This window comes from Somniosus microcephalus, chromosome 14 (genome assembly GCF_052327205.1).
Source record: "Somniosus microcephalus isolate GS21.2 chromosome 14, FLI_Smic_1.0, whole genome shotgun sequence".
NCBI lineage: Eukaryota > Metazoa > Chordata > Chondrichthyes > Squaliformes > Somniosidae > Somniosus > Somniosus microcephalus.
In genome coordinates, this window is record NC_141000.1 from 44519760 (window position 1) to 44539726 (window position 19967).

The window sequence follows — 19967 nt, forward strand, 5'->3', positions numbered from 1 at the left end:
CAAATACACCACATCCACTGGTTCTCCCTTATCTATTTTACCAGTTATATCCTCAAAAAACTACAGTAGGTTAGTCAACCACGATTTACCTTTTGTAAATCCATGTTGACTTTGTCCGATCCCGTCACTTTTTTCCAAGTGCTCTGCTATTACATCCTTTATAATGGACTCTAGCATTTTCCCCACTACCGATGTCAGGCTTACCGGTCTGTAATTCCCCGTTTTCTCTCTACCACCCTTTTTGAATAGTGGGGTAACATTAGCTACCCGCCAATCCATGGGTACTGTTCCAGAGTCTATCGAATTTTGGAAGATGACCAGCAATGCATCTAGTATTTCTAGGGCCACTTCCTTAAATACCCTCAGATGTAGATTATCAGGCCCTGCGGATTTATCGGCCCTCAATCCCATCAATTTCCCTAACACCATTTCCCTACAAATACTGATTTCTTTCAGTTCCTCCCTTTCATCAGACCCTATGTTCCCCGACACCTCCGGGAGGTTATTTGTGTCCTCCTTTGTGAAGACAGAACCAAAGTATGTATTTAATTGTTCTGCCATTTCTTTGTTCCCCATTATAAATTCCCCTGATTCTGACTGCAAGGGACCTACGCTTGACTTCACCAATCTTTTTCTCTTCACATATCTATAAAAGCTTTTACAGTCAGTTTTTATATTCCCTGCAAGCTTACTCTCATACTCTATTTTCCCCTTCTTAATGAATCCCTTTGTCCTCCTTTGTTGAATCCTAAACTGCTCCCAATCCTCAGGTTTACTGCTTTTTCTGGCCAATTTATATGTCCTCTCCTTGGATCTTATGTTATCCCTAATTTCCCTTGTTAGCCACGGTTGAGTCACCTTTTTTGTTTTATTTTTATGCCAAACTGGGACGAACAATTTCTGTAGTTCATCGATGCGATCTTTGAATGTTTGCCATTGCCCATCCACCGTCAACCCTTTGAGTGACATTTCCCAATCAATCCTACCCAACTCGCGCCTCATACCATCGTAGTCTCCTTTATTTAAATTCAGGACCCTAGTCTGTGAGTCAACTATTTCACTCTCCATCGTAATGAAGAATTCTATCATATTATGATCGCTCTGACCCAAGGGGCCTCGCACAACAAGATTGCCAATTAATCCTTTCTCATTACATAATACCCAGTCTAAGCTGGCCTGATCTCTAGTTGGTTCCTCGATATATTGGTCCAGGAAACCATCCCGTATACACTCCAGGAATTCCTCCTCCACAGTATTGTTACTAATTTGGTTAGCCCAATCTATATGTAGATTAATGTCACCCATGATAACTACTGTGCCCTTATTGCACGCTTCTCTAATTTCCCATTTAATGCCATCCCCGAACTCCGCATTACTGTTTGGAGGTCTATATACCACTCCCACTAACGTTTTCTGCCCCTTGGTATTTCTCAGTTCTACCCATACAGATTCCACATCATCAGAGCTAATATCCTTCCTTTCAATTGTGTTAATCCCCTCTTTAACCAGCAATGCTACCCCACCTCCTTTTCCTTTTTGCCTATCTTTCCTGAATATTGAATACCCCTGGATGTTGAGTTCCCAGCCTTGGCCACCCTGGAGCCATGTTTCCGTAAACCCAATCATATCATATTCGTTTACCTCTATTTGCACAGCTAATTCATCCACCTTATTACGAATGCTCCTCACACTAAGACACAAAGCCTTCAGTCTTGTTTTTTTAACGCTCTTAGATCTTTTAGAATTATTATTTACTGTGGCCATGTTTGATTTAAACCCTTTTCTCTACCTGCCACTTTTGTTTTTCTCCTTCCTGTCTTTTGCTTTTATCCTGGTTTCCCTTTCCTCTGTCTCCTCGCTCAGGTTCCCAACCCCCTGCCATTTTAGTTTAAACCCTCCCCCAGAGCATTAGCAAACACTCCCCCTAGGACATCGGTCCTGGCCCTGCCCAGGTGCAAACCGTCCGTTTTGTACTGGTCCCACCTCCCCCAGAACCAGTTCCAATGTCCTAGGAATTTGAATCCCTCCCCCTTGCACCATTCCTCTAGCCACGTATTCATCTGAAATATCCTTCTATTTCTACTCTGACTAGCACGTGGGACTGGTAGCAATCCTGAAATTACTACCTTTGAGGCCCTATTTTTTAATTTACCTCCTAACTCCTGACTCAGTGTGGATTGGACAGAGGGCAGAGGGCAGCTTGACCAGAGTTCCACTCCTGGCTCAGTGTGGATTGGACAGAGGGCAGCTTGTCCAGAGCTCCACTCCTGGCTCAGTGTGGATGGGACAGAGGGCAGAGGGCATCTTGTCCAGAGCTCCACTCCTGACTCAGTGTGAATCGGGTAGAGGGCAGATTGTCCAGAGCTCCACTCCTGGCTCAGTGTGGATGGAATGAAGGCAGATTGTCCAGAGCTCCACTCCTGGCTCAGCGTGGATCAGAAAGAGGGCAGCTTGTCCAGAGCTCCACTCCTGGCTCAGTGTGGATTGGAAAGCAGACAGATTGTCCAAAGCTCCACTCCTGGCTCTGTGTGAATGGGAAAGAGGGAAGATTGCCCAGAGCTCCACTCCTGGCTCAGTGTGAATCGGAAAGAGGGCAGATTGTCCAGAGCTCCACTCCTGGCTCAGTGTGAATCGGGTAGAGGACAGATTGCCCAGAGCTCCACTCCTGGCTCAGTGTGGATCAGAAAGAGGACAGATTGTCCAGAGCTCCACTCCTGGCTCAATGTGGATCAGAAAGAGGACAGATTGTCCAGAGCTCCACTCCTGGCTCAGTGTGAATCGGGTAGAGGACAGATTGTCCAGAGCTCCACTCCTGGCTCAGTGTGAATCGGGTAGAGGACAGATTGTCCAGAGCTCCACTCCTGGCTCAGTGTGAATCGGAATGAGGGCAGATTGTCCAGAGCTCCACTCCTGGCTCAGTGTGGATTGGAAAGAGGACAGATTGTCCAGAGCTCCACTCCTGGCTCAGTGTGGATCGGAAAGAGGACAGATTGTCCAGAGCTCTACTCCTGGCTCAGTGTGGATCGGAAAGAGGACTAATTGTTCAGAGCTCCACTCCTGGCTCAGTGTAGATCGGAAAGTGGACAGATTGTCCAGAGCTCCACTCCTGGCACAGTGTGGATTGGAAAGAGGACAGATTGTCCAGAACTCCACTCCTGGCTCAGTGTGGATTGGAAAGAGGACAGATTGTCCAGAACTCCACTCCTGGCTCAGTGTGGATTGGAAAGAGGACAGATTGTCCAGAGCTCCACTCCTGGTACAATGTGGATTGGAAAGAGGACAGATTGTCCAGAGCTCCACTCCTGGTACAATGTGGATTGGAAAGAGGACAGATTGTCCAGAGCTCCAGTCCTGGTACAATGTGGATTGGAAAGAGGGCAGAGGCCAGCTTGCCCAATTCTTGGTTTTGCAGTCGAATAATGAAGTTCCCCTGATGATGCAGTGAGTAGTTGGGACATACAGCGCGAAGCAATCCCATGGTTGCTCCCCGGTCTTCCTTATTGGCAGTCGGGGCACCGCAACCAGCCATAACGGGGTTGAATTTCCACAGGGATTCTCCCGATCGCCTGCCATAACTTCATCAGAAGATGTGTGGAAATCCTGGAGTAAACGCCATTTCTCTTTGTTTTCCAAGGATTTTCTGCCAATGTTATGGTGGACAATCAGGGGAGGCACTACAGAAATCAACCCCAGTGTCCAAACGGGAGATGAAAGTTGCTGTGGGCTCATGTTCCTGATTACTATTCATTGATCCCAACTGTAAAATGAGGGCAGGTTCAGGCCTGGTTGTGATCAAATAGACTACCAATACTTTCTGCAAAGGCTCACGCTACAATAATGACCATCTGCAAGATATTAGAGAGCAACTAATACCCATGGAACTAGACCTCAATGTCTTCAAGTGTGCAGAAATTTAGAATGAGAATAAAGTTTAAAACAAACAATGGCTTTGTTCCTACTGCTCCCACCCAGGTTTGGAATTGACTATACCATGGTCACTATACCATGCACTGGTCAAAGCAGCAACTACAGCCAGAGCGTTAGCCTGTATGTGTGGCTCAGTTGGTAACATTGTCACCTCTTGTGTCAGAAGGGTGTGGGTTCAATCCCTCTCACAGGACTGGAACATATAATCTAGGCTAACACTCAGTACTGAGAGAATGATGCATGGGTGGAGTGGGTCAGTTCTGGATGTTAAACTGATGCCCTGTCTGTCTGTGGCGACAGATGCTGAAGATTCTGTGGTGCTATTTGAAGAAGAGCAGGAAGATCTCATGTTGCCCTGCTCAAAAAGGTTAATTGGTAATCTTGCATAACAGCAATGACTCTAGTTCAATAAATCTACTGAATGGCTACTCATTTCATGCTGGTCTATCAGGAGGATTTCCCAGACTCCACAATTTTGACCTACTTACTGACTCAAAGCAAGCTTAGTCCCTTGACTCTTGATATTTATTACTTCTAGTTTATCTCCCTACTTTAGATAAAATGACATAGTATTTACAGCACAGTAACAGGCCATTCGGCCCAGCAGGTCTGCCGGTGTTTATGCTCCACACGAGCCTCCTCCCACCTTACTTCATCCAACCCCATCAACATATCCTTTTATTCCTTTCTTCCTCATGTACTTATCTTATCTTTATAGTTTGTAATTTGAATTTTTCCAACCTTATGCATTTGTAAATAATGATAGCTGACATTTGGCCAAGTGGACCTTCAGACAATGTCCAGGCTGTAGTCCCAGACTACCTCGCCTTCATGCCTGTTGCAACCCGTACAAACGTTCCCATTGCTCCACCTGTAGAACTTTTTCAATTTCATTTTTAGTCTTTTTGAATGTTAACAAACAGGGAAGTTGACATTCCTACCAATATTTGAGTAACATTCAAGAATGGTCAATTGAGGAACACTGGCCAAAAATTTACTGATCCCCCTTGGCCATTTTACAAGCGTAAAATGGGCACCAAAGTGTCCAATATGGGGTGGGGTGTGCATGTGCACATTCTGCACCGTACGTTGCCCATGATATTGGTAAAGACTGAAATATAGGTGTTCCGGGCACGTGCTTGAAACCGGCATTAGGCTCTTTGCATATACAATCAGGGGCCTATCATCCACTTCAGGACCCCTTCCTGGGGGTGTTGCCTGCTGATTATAATCATTCAGCCATGCAACCAGCACTACCATTGGCTCCTCCAAATGGTCCAGGCAGTGGAAGCATTCCTTGAGCATGCCAATTGTCTGTTCCATCACCTTTCTGATGGCAACATGTTGCAAAAAGGTTTAGATGAGCTGGGGGAGTGGGCCACACAATGGCCAATGGCATTTAATTCGATATGTGTAGTGTCATGCATGTTGGTAGGACCAACACAGAATACTCATATAACTTTGCAGGGAACAATATAGAATCATAGAAATTTACGGCACAGAAGGAGGCCATTTGACCTATCGTGTCTGTGCCCGCCAAAAAAGAGCTATCCACCCTAATCCCACTTTCCAGCTCTTGGTCCAAAGCCTTGTAGGTTATGGCACTTCAAGTGCATATCCAACTATTTTTTAAATGTGATGAGGGTTTCTGCCTCAATCACCCTTTCAGGCAGTAAGTTCCAAACCCCCACCACCCTCTGGGTGAAAAAACTTCTCCTCAACTCCCCTCTAATCCTTCTAACAATTACTTTAAATCTATACCCCCTGGTTATTGACCTCTCTGCTAGGGGAAATAGGTCCTTCCTATCCGCTCTATCTAGGCCCATCATAATTTTATACACCTCAATCAAGTCTCCCCTCAGCCTCCTCTGTTCCAAAGAAAACAACCCCAGCCTATCCAATCTTTCCTCATAGCTAAAATTCTCCAGTCCTGCCAGCATCCTCGTAAATCTCCTCTGTACCTTCTCTAGTGCAATCACATCTTTCCTGTAATGTGGTAACCAGAACTGTACATAGTACTCTAGCTATGGCTTAACTCGTGTTTTATACAGTTCAAGCATAACCTCCCTGCTCTTATATTCTATGCCTCGGCTAATAAAGGCAAGAATCCCGTATGTCTTCTTAACCACCTTATCTACCTGTCTTGCTACCTTCAGAGATCTGTGGACATGCACTCCAAGGTCCCTCTGTTCCTCTACACTTCTCAGTATCCTATCATTTATTGTGCACTAGCTGAAGTGCCCGGATGTGCCGAGGCTTTTTTGAGGGCATGTTGTTGTTGGAAGAGAGAGAGAGAGCGACTGGGGGGAAGAGAGAGAGCGACTGGGGGGAAGAGAGAGAGCGACTGGGGGGAGGAGAGAGAGCGACTGGGGGGAGGAGGAGGGGGGGAAGGGGAGGGGGGAAGGGGAGGCGGGGAAGGGGAGGGAGGGAAGGGGTGGAAGGGGGGAGGGGGGAAGGGAGGGAGGGGGGAAAGGGAGGGGGGGAAGGGAGGGAGGGGGGAAGGGAGGGAGGGGGGAAGGGGGGAAGGGAGGGGGGGAAGGGAGGGGGGCGAAGGAGAGGGGGGGGAGGGGAGAGGAGGGAAGGGGGAGAGTCCCCGAACCCCCTGATCTCCGCCCCCCCCATCACCCGAGCCCCACCCCCCCCCGATCTCCCGAGCCCCGCCCCCCGGATCTCCGGAGCCCCGCCCCCCCGAGGCTCGCCCCCCCCACCCCCCCCCGATCTCCCGAGGCTCGCCCCCCCCCCCCCAGGCTCGCACCCCGCACCCCCAGCTCGCCACCCCCCCCAGGCTCGCCCCCCACTCCGATCTCCCGCCACCACCCCCCAAACAAGCACCGAATTCCGGAGGCCCGATCTCCCGAGCACCGGCCCCCCGCCCTCCCGCTCTCCGGAGCCCCGCCCTCCCGCTCTCCGGAGCCCCGCCCTCCCGAGCTGGCTTCAAGTCCGCCGATTGCGGCTGTGAGAGACGGCCGGCGGGCCCGGTTGCCGGGGTAACCCTTCCCGCTCACCAAGCCCCACCCGAGATCTGCACTCCCGAGAGCCCCGCCCGAGCCGAGTGGGGAACAGAGAGAGACGCCGCGTCTCAGCTGCTCCTGCTGCATGCGCACCCTGACCCTCGTGGCTGACGCCGTTGCCCTGGGTAACGTGACACCAGCGGGGGGGGGGGGGGGGGGGTGAGGACCTTAGCAGAAGCCGTGGGACAATTACCTAGCTCGGGCCTGGCTGGGCAAGAAAGGCCCAGGCTTTGAGGCCTAACAAAAACGGGGAAAGGTAGGAAAAAGAATCTTCAGGTTAGAGAAAATATTTACAAATGAATGAAGTTTTTTTTTAAAACAATTTAATAAAAGCAATTTTATTTTGCTGGAAATGTATATTTGAAAAGAAAGACGCAGAAAGCAGGAAAAAGAATGGAAGCAAGATGGCGGCTACTCACCTCGGTTCAGAACGATAAGGCCCGCCCACACACGCACCGATTGGTCGACCGTCAGGTCAAAAAGCGTAGGATTGGTCAATCGTCCCATCACTCGACCGTAGGAGGGCCCGGCTGCACGCGCCAGGAACCTGGCGTACGATTGGTCGACCTCGAGGTCACTCTGTCGCTAATAAGCGGATAATGAGATGCTAATGAGCGGAATTTTGAAGGTTTTTCGGATACCGCGGGCGCAATTTTTGTCCGGCCGAAACGTAAATACGCTTACGACGACGTAACGCACGCATAGGTACGCTCTGTAACTTTCGAGCGCATAGCCGGACAGACGCACACCCGAGAACAGACAGAAGGACAGACAGATAGACAGACAGACAGAAAGAACGGTCCGTTTATATATATAGACGAGCTGGAGTGCCCGGCGGTGCCGAGGCTTTTTCGAGGGGATGTTGTTGTTGGAAGAGAGAGAGAGAGCGCGACTGAGGGGGGGGGGGGTGGAGAGAGAGAGAGCGCGACTGGGGGGACAGAGAGAGAGAGCGCGACTGGGGGGGAAGAGAGAGAGCGACGGGGGGGGAAGAGAGAGAGCGACGGGGGGGAAGAGAGAGAGCGACTGGGGAGAGAGAGAGCGCGACTGGGGGGGGAGAGAGAGAGAGCGCGACTGGGGGGGAAGAGAGAGAGCGACTGGGGGGGAGAGAGAGCGCGACTGGGGGGGGAAGAGACAGAGCGACGGGGGGGGAAGAGAGAGAGCGACTGGGGGGGAAGAGAGAGAGCGACTGGGGGGGAAGAGAGAGAGCGACTGGGGGGGAAGAGAGAGAGCGACTGGGGGGGGAAGAGAGAGAGCGACTGGGGGGGGAGAGAGAGAGCGACTGGGGGGGAAGAGAGAGAGCGACTGGGGGGGTGAAGAGAGAGAGCGACTGGGGGGGAAGAGAGAGAGCGACTGGGGGGGGAAGAGAGAGAGCGACTGGGGGGTAAGAGAGAGAGCGACGGGGGGAAGAGAGAGAGCGACTGGGGGGGGGAAGAGAGAGAGCTACTCGGGGGGGAAGAGAGAGAGCGACTGGGGGGGGAAGAGAGAGAGCGACTGGGAGGGGAAGAGAGAGAGCGACTGGGGGGGAAGAGAGAGAGCGACGGGGGGGGAAGAGAGAGAGCGACGGGGGGGAAGAGAGAGAGCGACTGGGGGGGAAGAGAGAGAGCAACTGGGGGGGAAGAGAGAGAGCGACTGGGGGGGAAGAGAGAGAGCGACTGGGGGGGAAGAGAGAGAGCGACGGGGGGGGGAAGAGAGAGAGCGACTGGGGGGGAAGAGAGAGAGCGACTCGGGGGGAAGAGAGAGAGCGACTGGGGGGAAGAGAGAGAGCGACTGGGTGGGGAAGAGAGAGAGCGACGGGGGGAAGAGAGAGAGCGACGGAGGGGGAAGAGAGAGAGCGACTGGGGGGAAGAGAGAGAGCGACTGGGGGGGGGAAGAGAGAGAGCGACTGGGGGGGGAAGAGAGAGAGCGACTGGGGGGGAAGAGAGAGAGCGACTGGGGGGGGAAGAGAGAGAGCGACTGGGGAGAGAGAGAGAGAGCGACTGGGGAGAGAGAGAGAGCGAGCGCGACTGGGGGGGAAGAGAGAGCGACTGGGGGGGGAAGAGAGAGAGCGACTGGGGGGGGAAGAGAGAGAGCGACTGGGGGGAAGAGAGAGAGCGACGGGGGGGAGTGGGAGTGGAGGGGGGGAGGGGGCTGATGCGGGGGAGTGGGGGAGAGGGAGTGGGGGAAGGGGAAGAAGTGGGGGAAGGGGGAGGAGAGGGGGGTGTGGGGGAACGGGTGGGGGGGAGTGGGGGAAGGAGTGGGGGAAGGGGGGAGGAGTGGGGGAAGGGGAAGGGGGGAGGAGGGGGAGGGGAGAGTGGGGGAAGGGGGGTGGGGGGGAAGGGAGTGTGGGGGGTGTGGAGGGGGGAAGGGGGGTCTGGGGGGTGGAAAGGGAGGGGGGAGATAAACTTAAAGTACAGGAAACTTTGTGCTATCCGGCACCCACCGTCTCCAGAGTTAATGTTGAGATATACGGAGATTCTTATCTCTGTATTTAACAACAACACTGTTGCTTAGCAACAGCTTCTAAACACTGGGTGTGGCCCTGAAGCTCTGCAGCTAAAGCTGTTGCTATAGCTGCAGACTGTGCACAGCTTGACTGTTCAAACAAAGCAAAATAAAAAATGGCTGCTGATTTTTGCCGCTGGCTCCAGATTGCCAGATAGCTCACCTCCGGATAGCACAAAGTTTCCTGTACTTATAAAGCATTTTTGGTAAATCTTTCTATAACATACACTCTACAACCTCACCAATCTTTTTATTAAAAAAGGGGTCCTCACCTCTCACTGTTGTACCACAAACAATGGCCGCCGCTTGCTTTTCAGTTGGAAAGATTAGGCCCCGCCCACACAGCCGATTGTCTGTCTCGGTCACCAGGACCCGATTTGGAGCACAGAAGCCCCACCCACTCTATGTTCCTGTACTAAGATGGCCGCGCAGGCACTCTTTCACACTGAATCAAAATGGCGTCGCACTGAAACTTTTCGCCCTCCTTGACAAAGATGGCTGCCGTTAACCTGGTGCTGTGAGCAGAAGAAATTTCCTCAGCGGCAAACACAGGATCTTCAGATTATTATTCGGGGCTTGCGACCTACCCCAGTTGCTTATGAAGCCTCCCCACCTACTGACCCTGGGAATGGAGCTGAGGCAGCACACCCTCTCTCCTCTGCCAGTGTTTGTCTCTGCCTAGGCCGGGAGCCTGGGTCTAGAGTTGCACTGCTGGCAGTTGGAGAAGCCTAGGTCCCGGGCCTGGAAAAACAGTGAAAGGTAGGAGAATTATAGAGGTTCGAGAAAAGATTTACAAATTAATTAACTTTTTTTAAAAACAATTTGTGTTTTAAAAGCAACTTTTTTTTTGCTGGAAATGTAGATTTGAAAAGAAACACGCAGAAAGCGGGAAAAAGAAATGAAAAGTTTAGAATCAAGATGGCGGCGACTCACCTCGGTTCAGAACGATAAGGCCCGCCCACACACGCACCGATTGGTCGACCGTCAGGTCACCAAAGCGTAGGATTGGTCAATCGTCCCGTCACTCGACCGTAGGAGGGCCCGGCTGCATGCATCAGGAACCTGGCGTACGATTGGTCGACCTCGAGGTCACTCTGTCGCTAATGAGCGGATAATGAGATGCTAATGAGCGGAATTTTGAAGGTTTTTCGGATACCGCGGGCACAATTTTAGTCCGGCCGAAACGTAAATACGCTTACCATCGTTTTGGAACGGTGAGCTTTCTTTCGACGTAACGCACGCATAGGTACGCTCTGTAACTTTCGAGCGCATAGCCGGACAGACGCACACCCGAGGACAGACAGAAGGACAGACAGATAGACAGACAGACAGAAAGAACGATCCGTTTATATATATAGACAAGCTGGAGTGCCCGGCGGTGCCGAGGCTTTTTCGAGGGGATGTTGTTGTTGGAAGAGAGAGAGAGAGCGCGACTGGGGGGGGGAGTGAGAGAGAGAGCGCGACTGGGGGGGCAGAGAGAGAGAGCGCGACTGGGGGGGAAGAGAGAGAGCGACTGGGGGGGAAGAGAGAGAGCGACTGGGGGGGAAGAGAGCGACTGGGGGGGAAGAGAGAGAGCGACTGGGGAGAGAGAGAGAGCGCGACTGGGGGGGAAGAGAGAGAGCGACTAGGGGGGAGAGAGAGAGAGCGCGACTGGGGGGGAAGAGACAGAGCGACGGGGGGGGGAAGAGAGAGAGCGACTGGGGGGGGGGAAGAGAGAGAGCGACTGGGGGGGGAAGAGAGCGAGCGACTGTGGGGGAAGAGAGAGAGCGACTGGGAGGGGAAGAGAGAGAGCGACTGGGGGGGAAGAGAGAGAGCAACTGGGGGGGAAGAGAGAAAGCGACTGGGGGGGAAGAGAGAGAACGACTGGGGGGGGAAGAGAGAGAGCGACTGGTGAGAGAGAGAGCGCGACGGGGGGGAGAGAGAGAGCGCGACTGGGGGGGAAGAGAGAGAGCGACTTGGGGGGAGAGAGAGAGAGCGCGACTGGGGAAGAGAGAGCGACTGGGGGGGAAGAGAGAGAGCGACTGGGGGGGAAGAGAGAGAGCGACTGGGGGGGAAGAGAGAGAGCGACTGGGGGGGAAGAGAGAGAGCGACTGTGGGGAAGAGAGAGAGCGACGGGGGGGAGTGGAGGGGGGGAGGGGGGAGTGTAGGGGGGAGGAGGCTGAGGCGGGGGAGGGGAGGGGGGAGGGGGAGGGGAGGGGGGAGGGGGAGTGGGGGAAGGGGTGGAGTGGGGGAAGGGGGAGGAGGGGGGTGTGGGGGAACGGGTGGGGGGAGTGGGGGAAGGGGGGAGGAGTGGGGGGAAGGGGGAGGAGTGGGGGAAGGGGAAGGGGGGAGGAGTGGGGGAAGGGGAAGGGGAGGAGGGGGAGGGGAGAGTGGGGAAGGGAAAGGGGGGGCGATGAGGGGGAGGGAGAAAGGGATGGAGGGGGAGGGGGGAGGGGAGGGAGGAGGGGGAAGTGGGAGGGAGGGGGGAAGTGGGAGGGAGGGGGGAAGGGGAGGGGGGATGTGGGGAGGGGGAGGGGTAGGGGGAAGGGGGGAAGGGGGTGGGGAGGGGTGAAGGGGGAGGGGGAAGGGGGGTGCGGAGGAGCGGGTGGGGAGGGGGGGTGTGGGGGGGAAGGGGTGTGGTGGGGAGGGGGGTGGAAGGGGGGAAGGAGGGGTGGGGGGAAGGGAGTGTGGGGGGTGTGGAGGGTAGGGGTGTGGTGGGGAGGGGGGTGGAAGGGGGGGTGGGAGGTGTGGGGGGGAAGGGGGGTGGGGGGGGAAGGGAGTGTGGAGGGTGTGGGGGCTGTGGAGGGGGGAAGGGGGTGTGGGGGGTGGAAAGGGAGGGGGGGAGATAAACTTAAAGGACAGGAAACTTTGTGCTATCCGGCACCCACCGTCTCCAGAGTTAATGTTGAGATGTACGGAGATTCTTATCTCTGTATTTAACAACAACACTGTTGCTTAGCAACAGCTTCTAAACACTGGGTGTGGCCCTGAAGCTCTGCAGCTAAAGCTGTTGCTATAGCTGCAGACCGTGCACAGCTTGACTGTTCAAACAAAGCAAAATAAAAAACGGCTGCTGATTTTTGCCGCTGGCTCCAGATTGCCAGATAGCTCACCTCCGGATAGCACAAAGTTTCCTGTACTTATAAAACATTTTTGGTAAATCTTTCTATAACATACACTCTACAACCTCACCAATCTTTTTATTAAAAAAGGGGTCCTCACCTCTCACTGTTGTACCACAAACAATGGCCGCCGCTTGCTTTTCAGTTGGAAAGATTAGGCCCCGCCCACACAGCCGATTGTCTGTCTCGGTCACCAGGACCCGATTTGGAGCACAGAAGCCCCACCCACTCTATGTTCCTGTACTAAGATGGCCGCGCAGGCACTCTTACACACTGAATCAAAATGGCGTCGCACCGAAACTTTTCACCCTCCTTGACAAAGATGGCTGCCGTTAACCTGGTGCTGTGAGCAGAAGAAAATTCCTCAGCAGCAAACACAGGATCTTCAGATTATTATTCGGGGCTTGCGACCTACCCCAGTTGCTTATGAAGCCTCCCCACCTACTGACCCTGGGAATGGAGCTGAGGCAGCACACCCTCTCTCCTCTGCCAGTGTTTGTCTCTGCCTAGGCCGGGAGCCTGGGTCTAGAGTTGCACTGCTGGCAGTTGGAGAAGCCTAGGCCCCGGGCCTGGAAAAACAGTGAAAGGTAGGAGAATTATAGAGGTTCAAGAAAAGATTTACAAATTAATTAACTTTTTTTAAAAACAATTTGTGTTTTAAAAGCAAATTTTTTTTTGCTGGAAATGTAGATTTGAAAAGAAACACGCAGAAAGCGGGAAAAAGAAATGAAAAGTTTAGAATCAAGATGGCGGCGACTCACCTCGGTTCAGAACGATAAGGCCCGCCCACACACGCACCGATTGGTCGACCGTCAGGTCACCAAAGCGTAGGATTGGTCAATCGTCCCGTCACTCGACCGTAGGAGGGCCCGGCCGCATGCGCCAGCAACCCGGCGTACGATTGGTCGACCTCGAGGTCACTCTATCGCTAATGAGCGGATAATGAGATGCTAATGAGCGGAATGTTGAACGTTTTTCGGATACTGCGGGCGTGATTTTTGTCCGGCCGAAACGTAAATACGCTTACCACCGTTTCGGAAAGGTAAGCTTTCTTTTGACGTAACGCACGCGTAGGTACGCTCTATAACTTTCGAGCGCATAGCCGGACAGACGCACACGTGAGGACAGACAGAAGGACAGACAGACAGACAGATCGATCCGTTTATATATATAGATTCCCTTGCCTTGTTAGCCCTCCCCAAATGCATTACCTCACACTTCTCTGGACTGAATTCCATTTGCCACTTTTCTGCCCACCTGACCAGTCCATTGATATCTTCCTGCAGTATACACATTTCTTCTTCACTGTCAACTATTGCAACACATCGATTTTAAAATTCTGATCCTCAAGTTCAAATCCCTCCATGGCCTCGCCCCTCCCTATATCTGTAACCTCCTCCAGCCTGCAACCCTCCGAGATCTCTGCGCTCCTCCAATTCTGGCCTATTGCGCATCCTCGATTTTCATCGCTCCACCATTGGTGGCCGTGCCTTCAGCTGCCTGGGCTCTAAGCTCTGGAATTCCCTCCCGTAACCTCTCTGCCTCTCTACCTCTCTCTCTCCTCCTTTAAGATGCTCCTTAGAAACTACCACTTTGACCAAGCTTTTTAATCACCTGTCCAAATATCTCCTTATGTGGCTTGGTGTCTAATTTTATCTGATTACACTCCTGTGCAGTGCCTTGGGACGTTTGCCTAAGTTAAAGGCACTATATAAATGCAAGTTGTTGTTGTTGCCGTCCATGCCCTGATTTGAGGCTGGCGTTGTGGCTGCAGCAGGTGAGATAGCACAGTGACAGCCTCCCTGGTAAAGCATAGGTGCCTCAGACATTGCTTCTCAGTGAATGTGAGGTAGAAGTGTTCCCTGAATACCCGCAGTACGTGGTGAGTGAAGAGCTGGGCAGATCAAAATCACAAACGGGTCCTATAAGAAGCTCAGGACCCAATTTAACTTAGATATTCAACGTTTTGAAATACTTCTGGTTTGCACGCCTGTCACCAGTGGAGAAGCCCGATTCAATATGACAGGCGACACATTTCTGGCTGGAAATGTGCGCGAGGTTCCTGCCTGCCTGCCAGGCATCCAATTAGCACCGGAAAATGGTCGCGGTACCATCAAATGTGTAGGCCTATAGAACTGACGCTGTGAAGCAAAATAGATTCTCGATGATCAGTCGAGATTGGATAGCTCTTTCAAAGAGCCAGGACAGACATGATGGGCTGAGTGGCCTCCTTCTCTGCTGTAAGATTCTAACTATAACACCATAAGAAACAAGAATAAGAGAATGACATTTGGCCCATCGGGTATGCTCCTTCAACAGACTATCTACAAAGTGTCCTCATGGGCTTTACTCCTTCATAAATACTCCCAGCTCCCCAAGCGTTATCTCCAGAATATCCATCCTTCCTTGCAACTCAGCTATTTGACCCTGGAAAGGAAAAGACGAAAGAAAAATGTTTTAAAATACTTACTTCATTTTGTCACGGTAACCAGTGACAATTATCCCAATGAAACCAACCACAATCAAGCCTATGATGACACCAAATACGATCAGCCACACTGTAACTGGTTGTTCACTGACTGGGGCCAAGGTAGGTTCGATACCCACAAACTCCAATGTGTGGTCATCCAGGGAAAAGGCATTATTGAATCGGGCTCTGACCATTCTGAAACGTATAAAACACAACATTAACTGAAGTCTTAGCTTAATCAAGGGATCTCTTATTGCAGGTTTTGCTGTGGCATTTTCTACACAAAGGGCTAAATATTCCAGTAAGTTGGAAACCTGCTGGTAACAGCGCCGGCCAAGGCTAAGGGCCGCCCGCCAAGAGCGCAGGCAGCACCGGTATTTTGGTGCTGCCCGCTAATTAACATCAGCGTAGCGTTGATTTTGTGGTGTAACGCGCTCTTTCCAGCGCTAAGCTCAGCAGGAGGCCAAAGGTCATGTCTGTCTCCCGCTTGCAGTGAAGGAGAACGGTGAAGAAAGGAGCAAACCTTGTAGAGAACAGTTGACATACTTACTACAACAATATTACCTGCCACCCGATTATTAACTATCTTTGGTGATTTTTTAATAGTTCATCAAATGAATGCATCTGCGTTCTCTGTAACACTAATCTTTCCCCAATAGTCACTCTTGAAAGTGTTTAAATGTGTAGCAATCGTGCCAGCTTTTAGTAGGTCTTGCATGCTCGGCACAAAATAATTATGTGATAAATAATTGGTTATGCAATTTTGAATAAATTAATTGTAATTCCTTAAAATCTTAAGCAGTTGAGTCCAGAGTTGCTAGGGGGTGAAGTTATCATCATAAAGATAAAAGAGATCTTATCAGAGATGATCTTCAAATGTTGCATTGGAGTTCTAGCCAATCTGATGGTCTTTAGGAATTTGTTTTTTTTATTTGCTGGGAATCCGCCGAGGGATTTGCAGTTTGTGCAGGTGTTCAGTTCTAAAGCTGGGCAGGTGGAAAGGGTACCAGTGGGAGGGCATATTGGTGCTAGTGATCATAATTCAGTTAGATTTAGGGTAGTTATGGAAAAGGACAAGAATAGACCAGGAATAAAAATTCGCAATTGGGGAAAAGCTAATTTTACGAGTGACAGGCAGTGACTAGCGGGGTACCACAGGGATCGGTCCTTGGACTCCAGCTATTCACAATGTATATTAATGATCTAGACGAGGGAACTAGATGTAATATCTCCAAGTTTGCAGACGACACAAAGCTGGGTGAGCGTGTGTGCTGTGAGGAGGATGCCGAGAAACTCCAGTATGATTTGGACAGGTTGGGTGATTGGGAGTATAATGTGGATAAATGCGAGGTTATCCACTTTGGTGTCAAAAACAGGAAGGCAGATTATTATCTGAATGGCAATAGATTGGGAGAAGGGGAAGTGCAATGAGACCTGGGTGTCCTTGTGCACCAGTTGCTGAAGGTAAGCATGCAGGTGCAGCGGGCGGTTAAGAAGGCAAATGGTATGTTGGCCTTCGTAGCGAGAGGGTTTGAGTACAGGAAAAAGGATGTCTTGCTGCAGTTGTACAGGGCCTTGGTGAGACCACATCTTGAGTATTGTGTGCAGTTTTGCTCGCCTTATCTGAGGAAGGATGTTCTTGCCATGGAGGGAGTGCAGCGAAGATTCACCAGGCTGATACCTGGGATGGCAGGAATGACGTGTGAGGAGAGATTGGGTCGATTGGGCTTATACTCGCTGGAGTTTAGAAGAATGAGAGGGGATCTCATTGAAACTTATAAAATTCTAAAAGGACTATACAGACTAGATGCGGGAAGGATGTTCCCGATGGTCGGGGAGTCCAGAACCAGGGGTCACAGTCTAAGGATAAGGGGTAAGCCATTTAGGACAGAGATGAGGAGGAATTTCTTCACCCAGAGAGTGGTGAACCTGTGGAATTCTCTATCACAGAAGGCCGTAGAGGCCAATTCATTAAATATATTCAAGAAGGAGTTAGATATATTTCTTAAGGCTAAAGGGATCAAGGGATATGGAGAGAAGGCAGGAACAGGGTACTGAATTTGGATGATCAGCCATGATCTCATTGAATGGCGGAGCAGGCTCGAGGGGCCGAATGGCCTACTCCTGCTCCTATGTTCTATGTTTCTATGTTACTAAGCTGAGAGGTGATTTAGCCAAAGTGGACTGGAGACAGAAACTTGAAGGTAAATCAGTGTCAGAGCAGTGGGAGGCATTCAAGGAGGAAATAGTGAGGGTTCAGAGCAAGTATGTTCCCTTAAAGAAAAAGGGTGGGACTAACAAATCTAGAGCTCCCTGGATGTCAAGGGACATACAGGGATAGATAAAGAAGAAAAGGGAAGCTTACGACAGATACCGAGGACTCAATACTGCAGAAAGCCTAGAGTATAGAAAGTGCAGTGAAATCAAAAAGGAAATTAGGAAAGCAAAGAGAGGGCATGAAAAAATATTGGCAAGTAAAATCAAGGAAAACCCAAAGATGTTTTATAAGTACATTAAGAGCAAGAGGATAACTAAAGTAAGAGTAAGGCCTATTAGGGACCATAAAGGTAATCTGTGTGTGGAAGTGGAAGACATGGGTATGGTTCTTAATGAATACTTTGCGTCGGTTTTCACAAAAGGGGGGAGGAGTGTGAAATATTAGTTGAAATAAACATAGTGAAAGAGGAAGAATTAAGGGGTTTAGCATCTTTGAAAATGGATAAATCCCCAGGCCCAGATGAAATGTATCCCAAACTGTTAAGAGAAGTAAGAGAGGAAATGCAGCGGCTCTGACCATCATTTTCCAATCCTCTCTGGCTACAGGTGTGGTGCCAGAGGACTGGAGTACTGCTAACGTGGTACCTTTGTTTTAAAAGGGAGAAAAGGATAGACCAAGTAATTACAAGCCAGTCAGCCTAACCTCGGTGGTGGGAAAATTATTGGAATAAATTCTGAGGGACAGGATAAATCTTCATTTAGAAAGACACGGATTAATGAGGGACAGTCCGCATGGATTTGTTAAGGGAAGGTCGTGTCTGACTAACTTGATTTAATGTTTTGAGGTAACAAGGAGGGTCGATGAGGGTTGTGCGTTTGATGTAGTCTATATGGATTTTAGCAAGGCTTTTAATAAGGTCCCGCATGGCAGACTGGTCACGAAAATAAAAGCCCATGGGATCCAAGGCAAAGTGGCAGGTTGGATCCAAAATTGGCTCAGAGGCAGGGAACAAAGAGTAATGGTGGAAGGGTGTTTTTGTTACTGGAAGGTTGTTTCCAGTGGGGTTCCACAGGGCTCAGTACTGGGTCCTTTGCTTTTCGTGGTATATATCAATGATTTGGACTAGAATCTAGGAAGTATGATTAAGAAGTTTGCAGATGATACAAAAATTGGCCGTGTGGTTGATAATGAAGAAGAAAGCTGCAGACTGCAGGAAGATATCAATGGACTGGTCAGGTGGGCAGAACAGTGGCAAATGGAATTCAATCTGGAGAAGTGTGAGGTCATGCATTTGGGGAGGGCTAACAAGGCAAGGGAATACATTATAAATGGTAAGATACTGAGAAGTGTAGAAGATCAGAGGGACCTTGAAGTGCATGTCCACAGATCCCTGAAGGTAGCAGGACAGGTGGTTAAGAAGGCATACGGGATACTTGCCTTTATTAGCCGAGGCATAGAATATAAGAGCAGGGAGGTTATGCTTAAACTGTAAAAAACACTAGTTAGGCCGCAGCTAGAACACTGCATGCAGTTCTGGTCACATTACAGGATGTGATAGCACTAGACGGGGTGTAGAGGAGATTTATGAGGCTGTTGCCTGGGCTGGGGAATTTTAGCTGAGGAAAGATTGGGTAGGCTGGGGTTGTTTTCTTTGGAACAGAGGAGGCTAAGTGGTGACCTAATTGAGGTGTATAATGTTATGAGGGGCCTAGATAGAGTGGATAGGAAGGACCTATTTCCCTTAGCAGAAGGGTCAATAACCAGGGGGCATAGATTTAAAGTAATTGGTCAGAGGTTTAGACGGGATTTGAGGAGAAATTTTTTCACCCACAGCGTGGTTGAGGTCTGGAACTCACTGCCTGAAAGAATGGTAGAGGCAGAGACCCTCATCACATTTAAAAAATACTTGGATATGCACTTGAAGTGCCATAACTTACAAGACTACGGACCAAGTGCTGGAAAGTGGGATTAGGGTGGATAGCTCTTTGTCGGCCAGCACGTACATGATGGGCTGAATGGCCTCCTTCTGTGCTGTAAATTTCTATGATTTGTTACACAAGGTTTCACCCGTTGATTTACTGACCCACAAACACTAGGCCTCCCGGAATGCCAGAAAATGCAACCGCCCGTCCCCCCACTGATGAGCAAAAAATGAAAGTCCATCTGAGGTGTTTTCTACTTGTCAGCCTCCACCTTCGCCTACAATTAGCCAAGTCCTGGCTATTTTACAGTTGAAGAGTCCTCATGGCTGTCAATGATGCTGAAGCGCTTTTAGCGGCTGCAGGCACGGGCGTACCTTGCAGAGGGCGGCAAGAGGAGCGACGACAATTGACGTCATGCTCTGACTCATTACAAGATTTTTGGCGAGTGCAGGCAATGGCAGTGCTGCCGATCTGTTGAAAATGGCGGTCGCCGCGGGACCCATCGGCAGCTGGTGAAAGTGCGACAGCTGTCATTTTTATCCCCGAATCGGGCGGTGATAGTCGGTGGTAAGACCTTGAATTTTTAGCCCAAAGAATTTAAAACATACCTGATTGCTTCTCCCACATCTGCCTTGGGAAGAGGATTCAATGCATTGTCGGGATCTGTCACCAAAAAATAAAACGAGATCCTCTTTGTTTCATCACATATGTGCACATCGGATACACTGTAAAAACAACAATGATTGTAACTACAGGATATTTTCTATATATGTCACTAATATTGCTAGATTACCTGCCCCTATATAAGCAGCGAATATTACACAAGGTAGGTAGTAT

At 50.4% G+C, this 19967-nt stretch overlaps 1 protein-coding gene across 1 annotated transcript in view; it reads right to left on the reverse strand.

Annotated features, from left to right (window-relative positions):
* Positions 1–19967, reverse strand: part of cltrn (collectrin, amino acid transport regulator) — a 107872-nt gene that overhangs the window by 55679 nt on the left and 32226 nt on the right. Inside the window, exons 4-5 of the mRNA XM_086006524.1 lie at positions 19739–19855; positions 14991–15185 (exon numbers count right to left, since the gene is read on the reverse strand). Of these exons, the coding sequence (XP_085862650.1) occupies positions 14991–15185; positions 19739–19855 (312 nt within the window). The remainder of the gene's footprint in view (positions 1–14990; positions 15186–19738; positions 19856–19967) is intronic.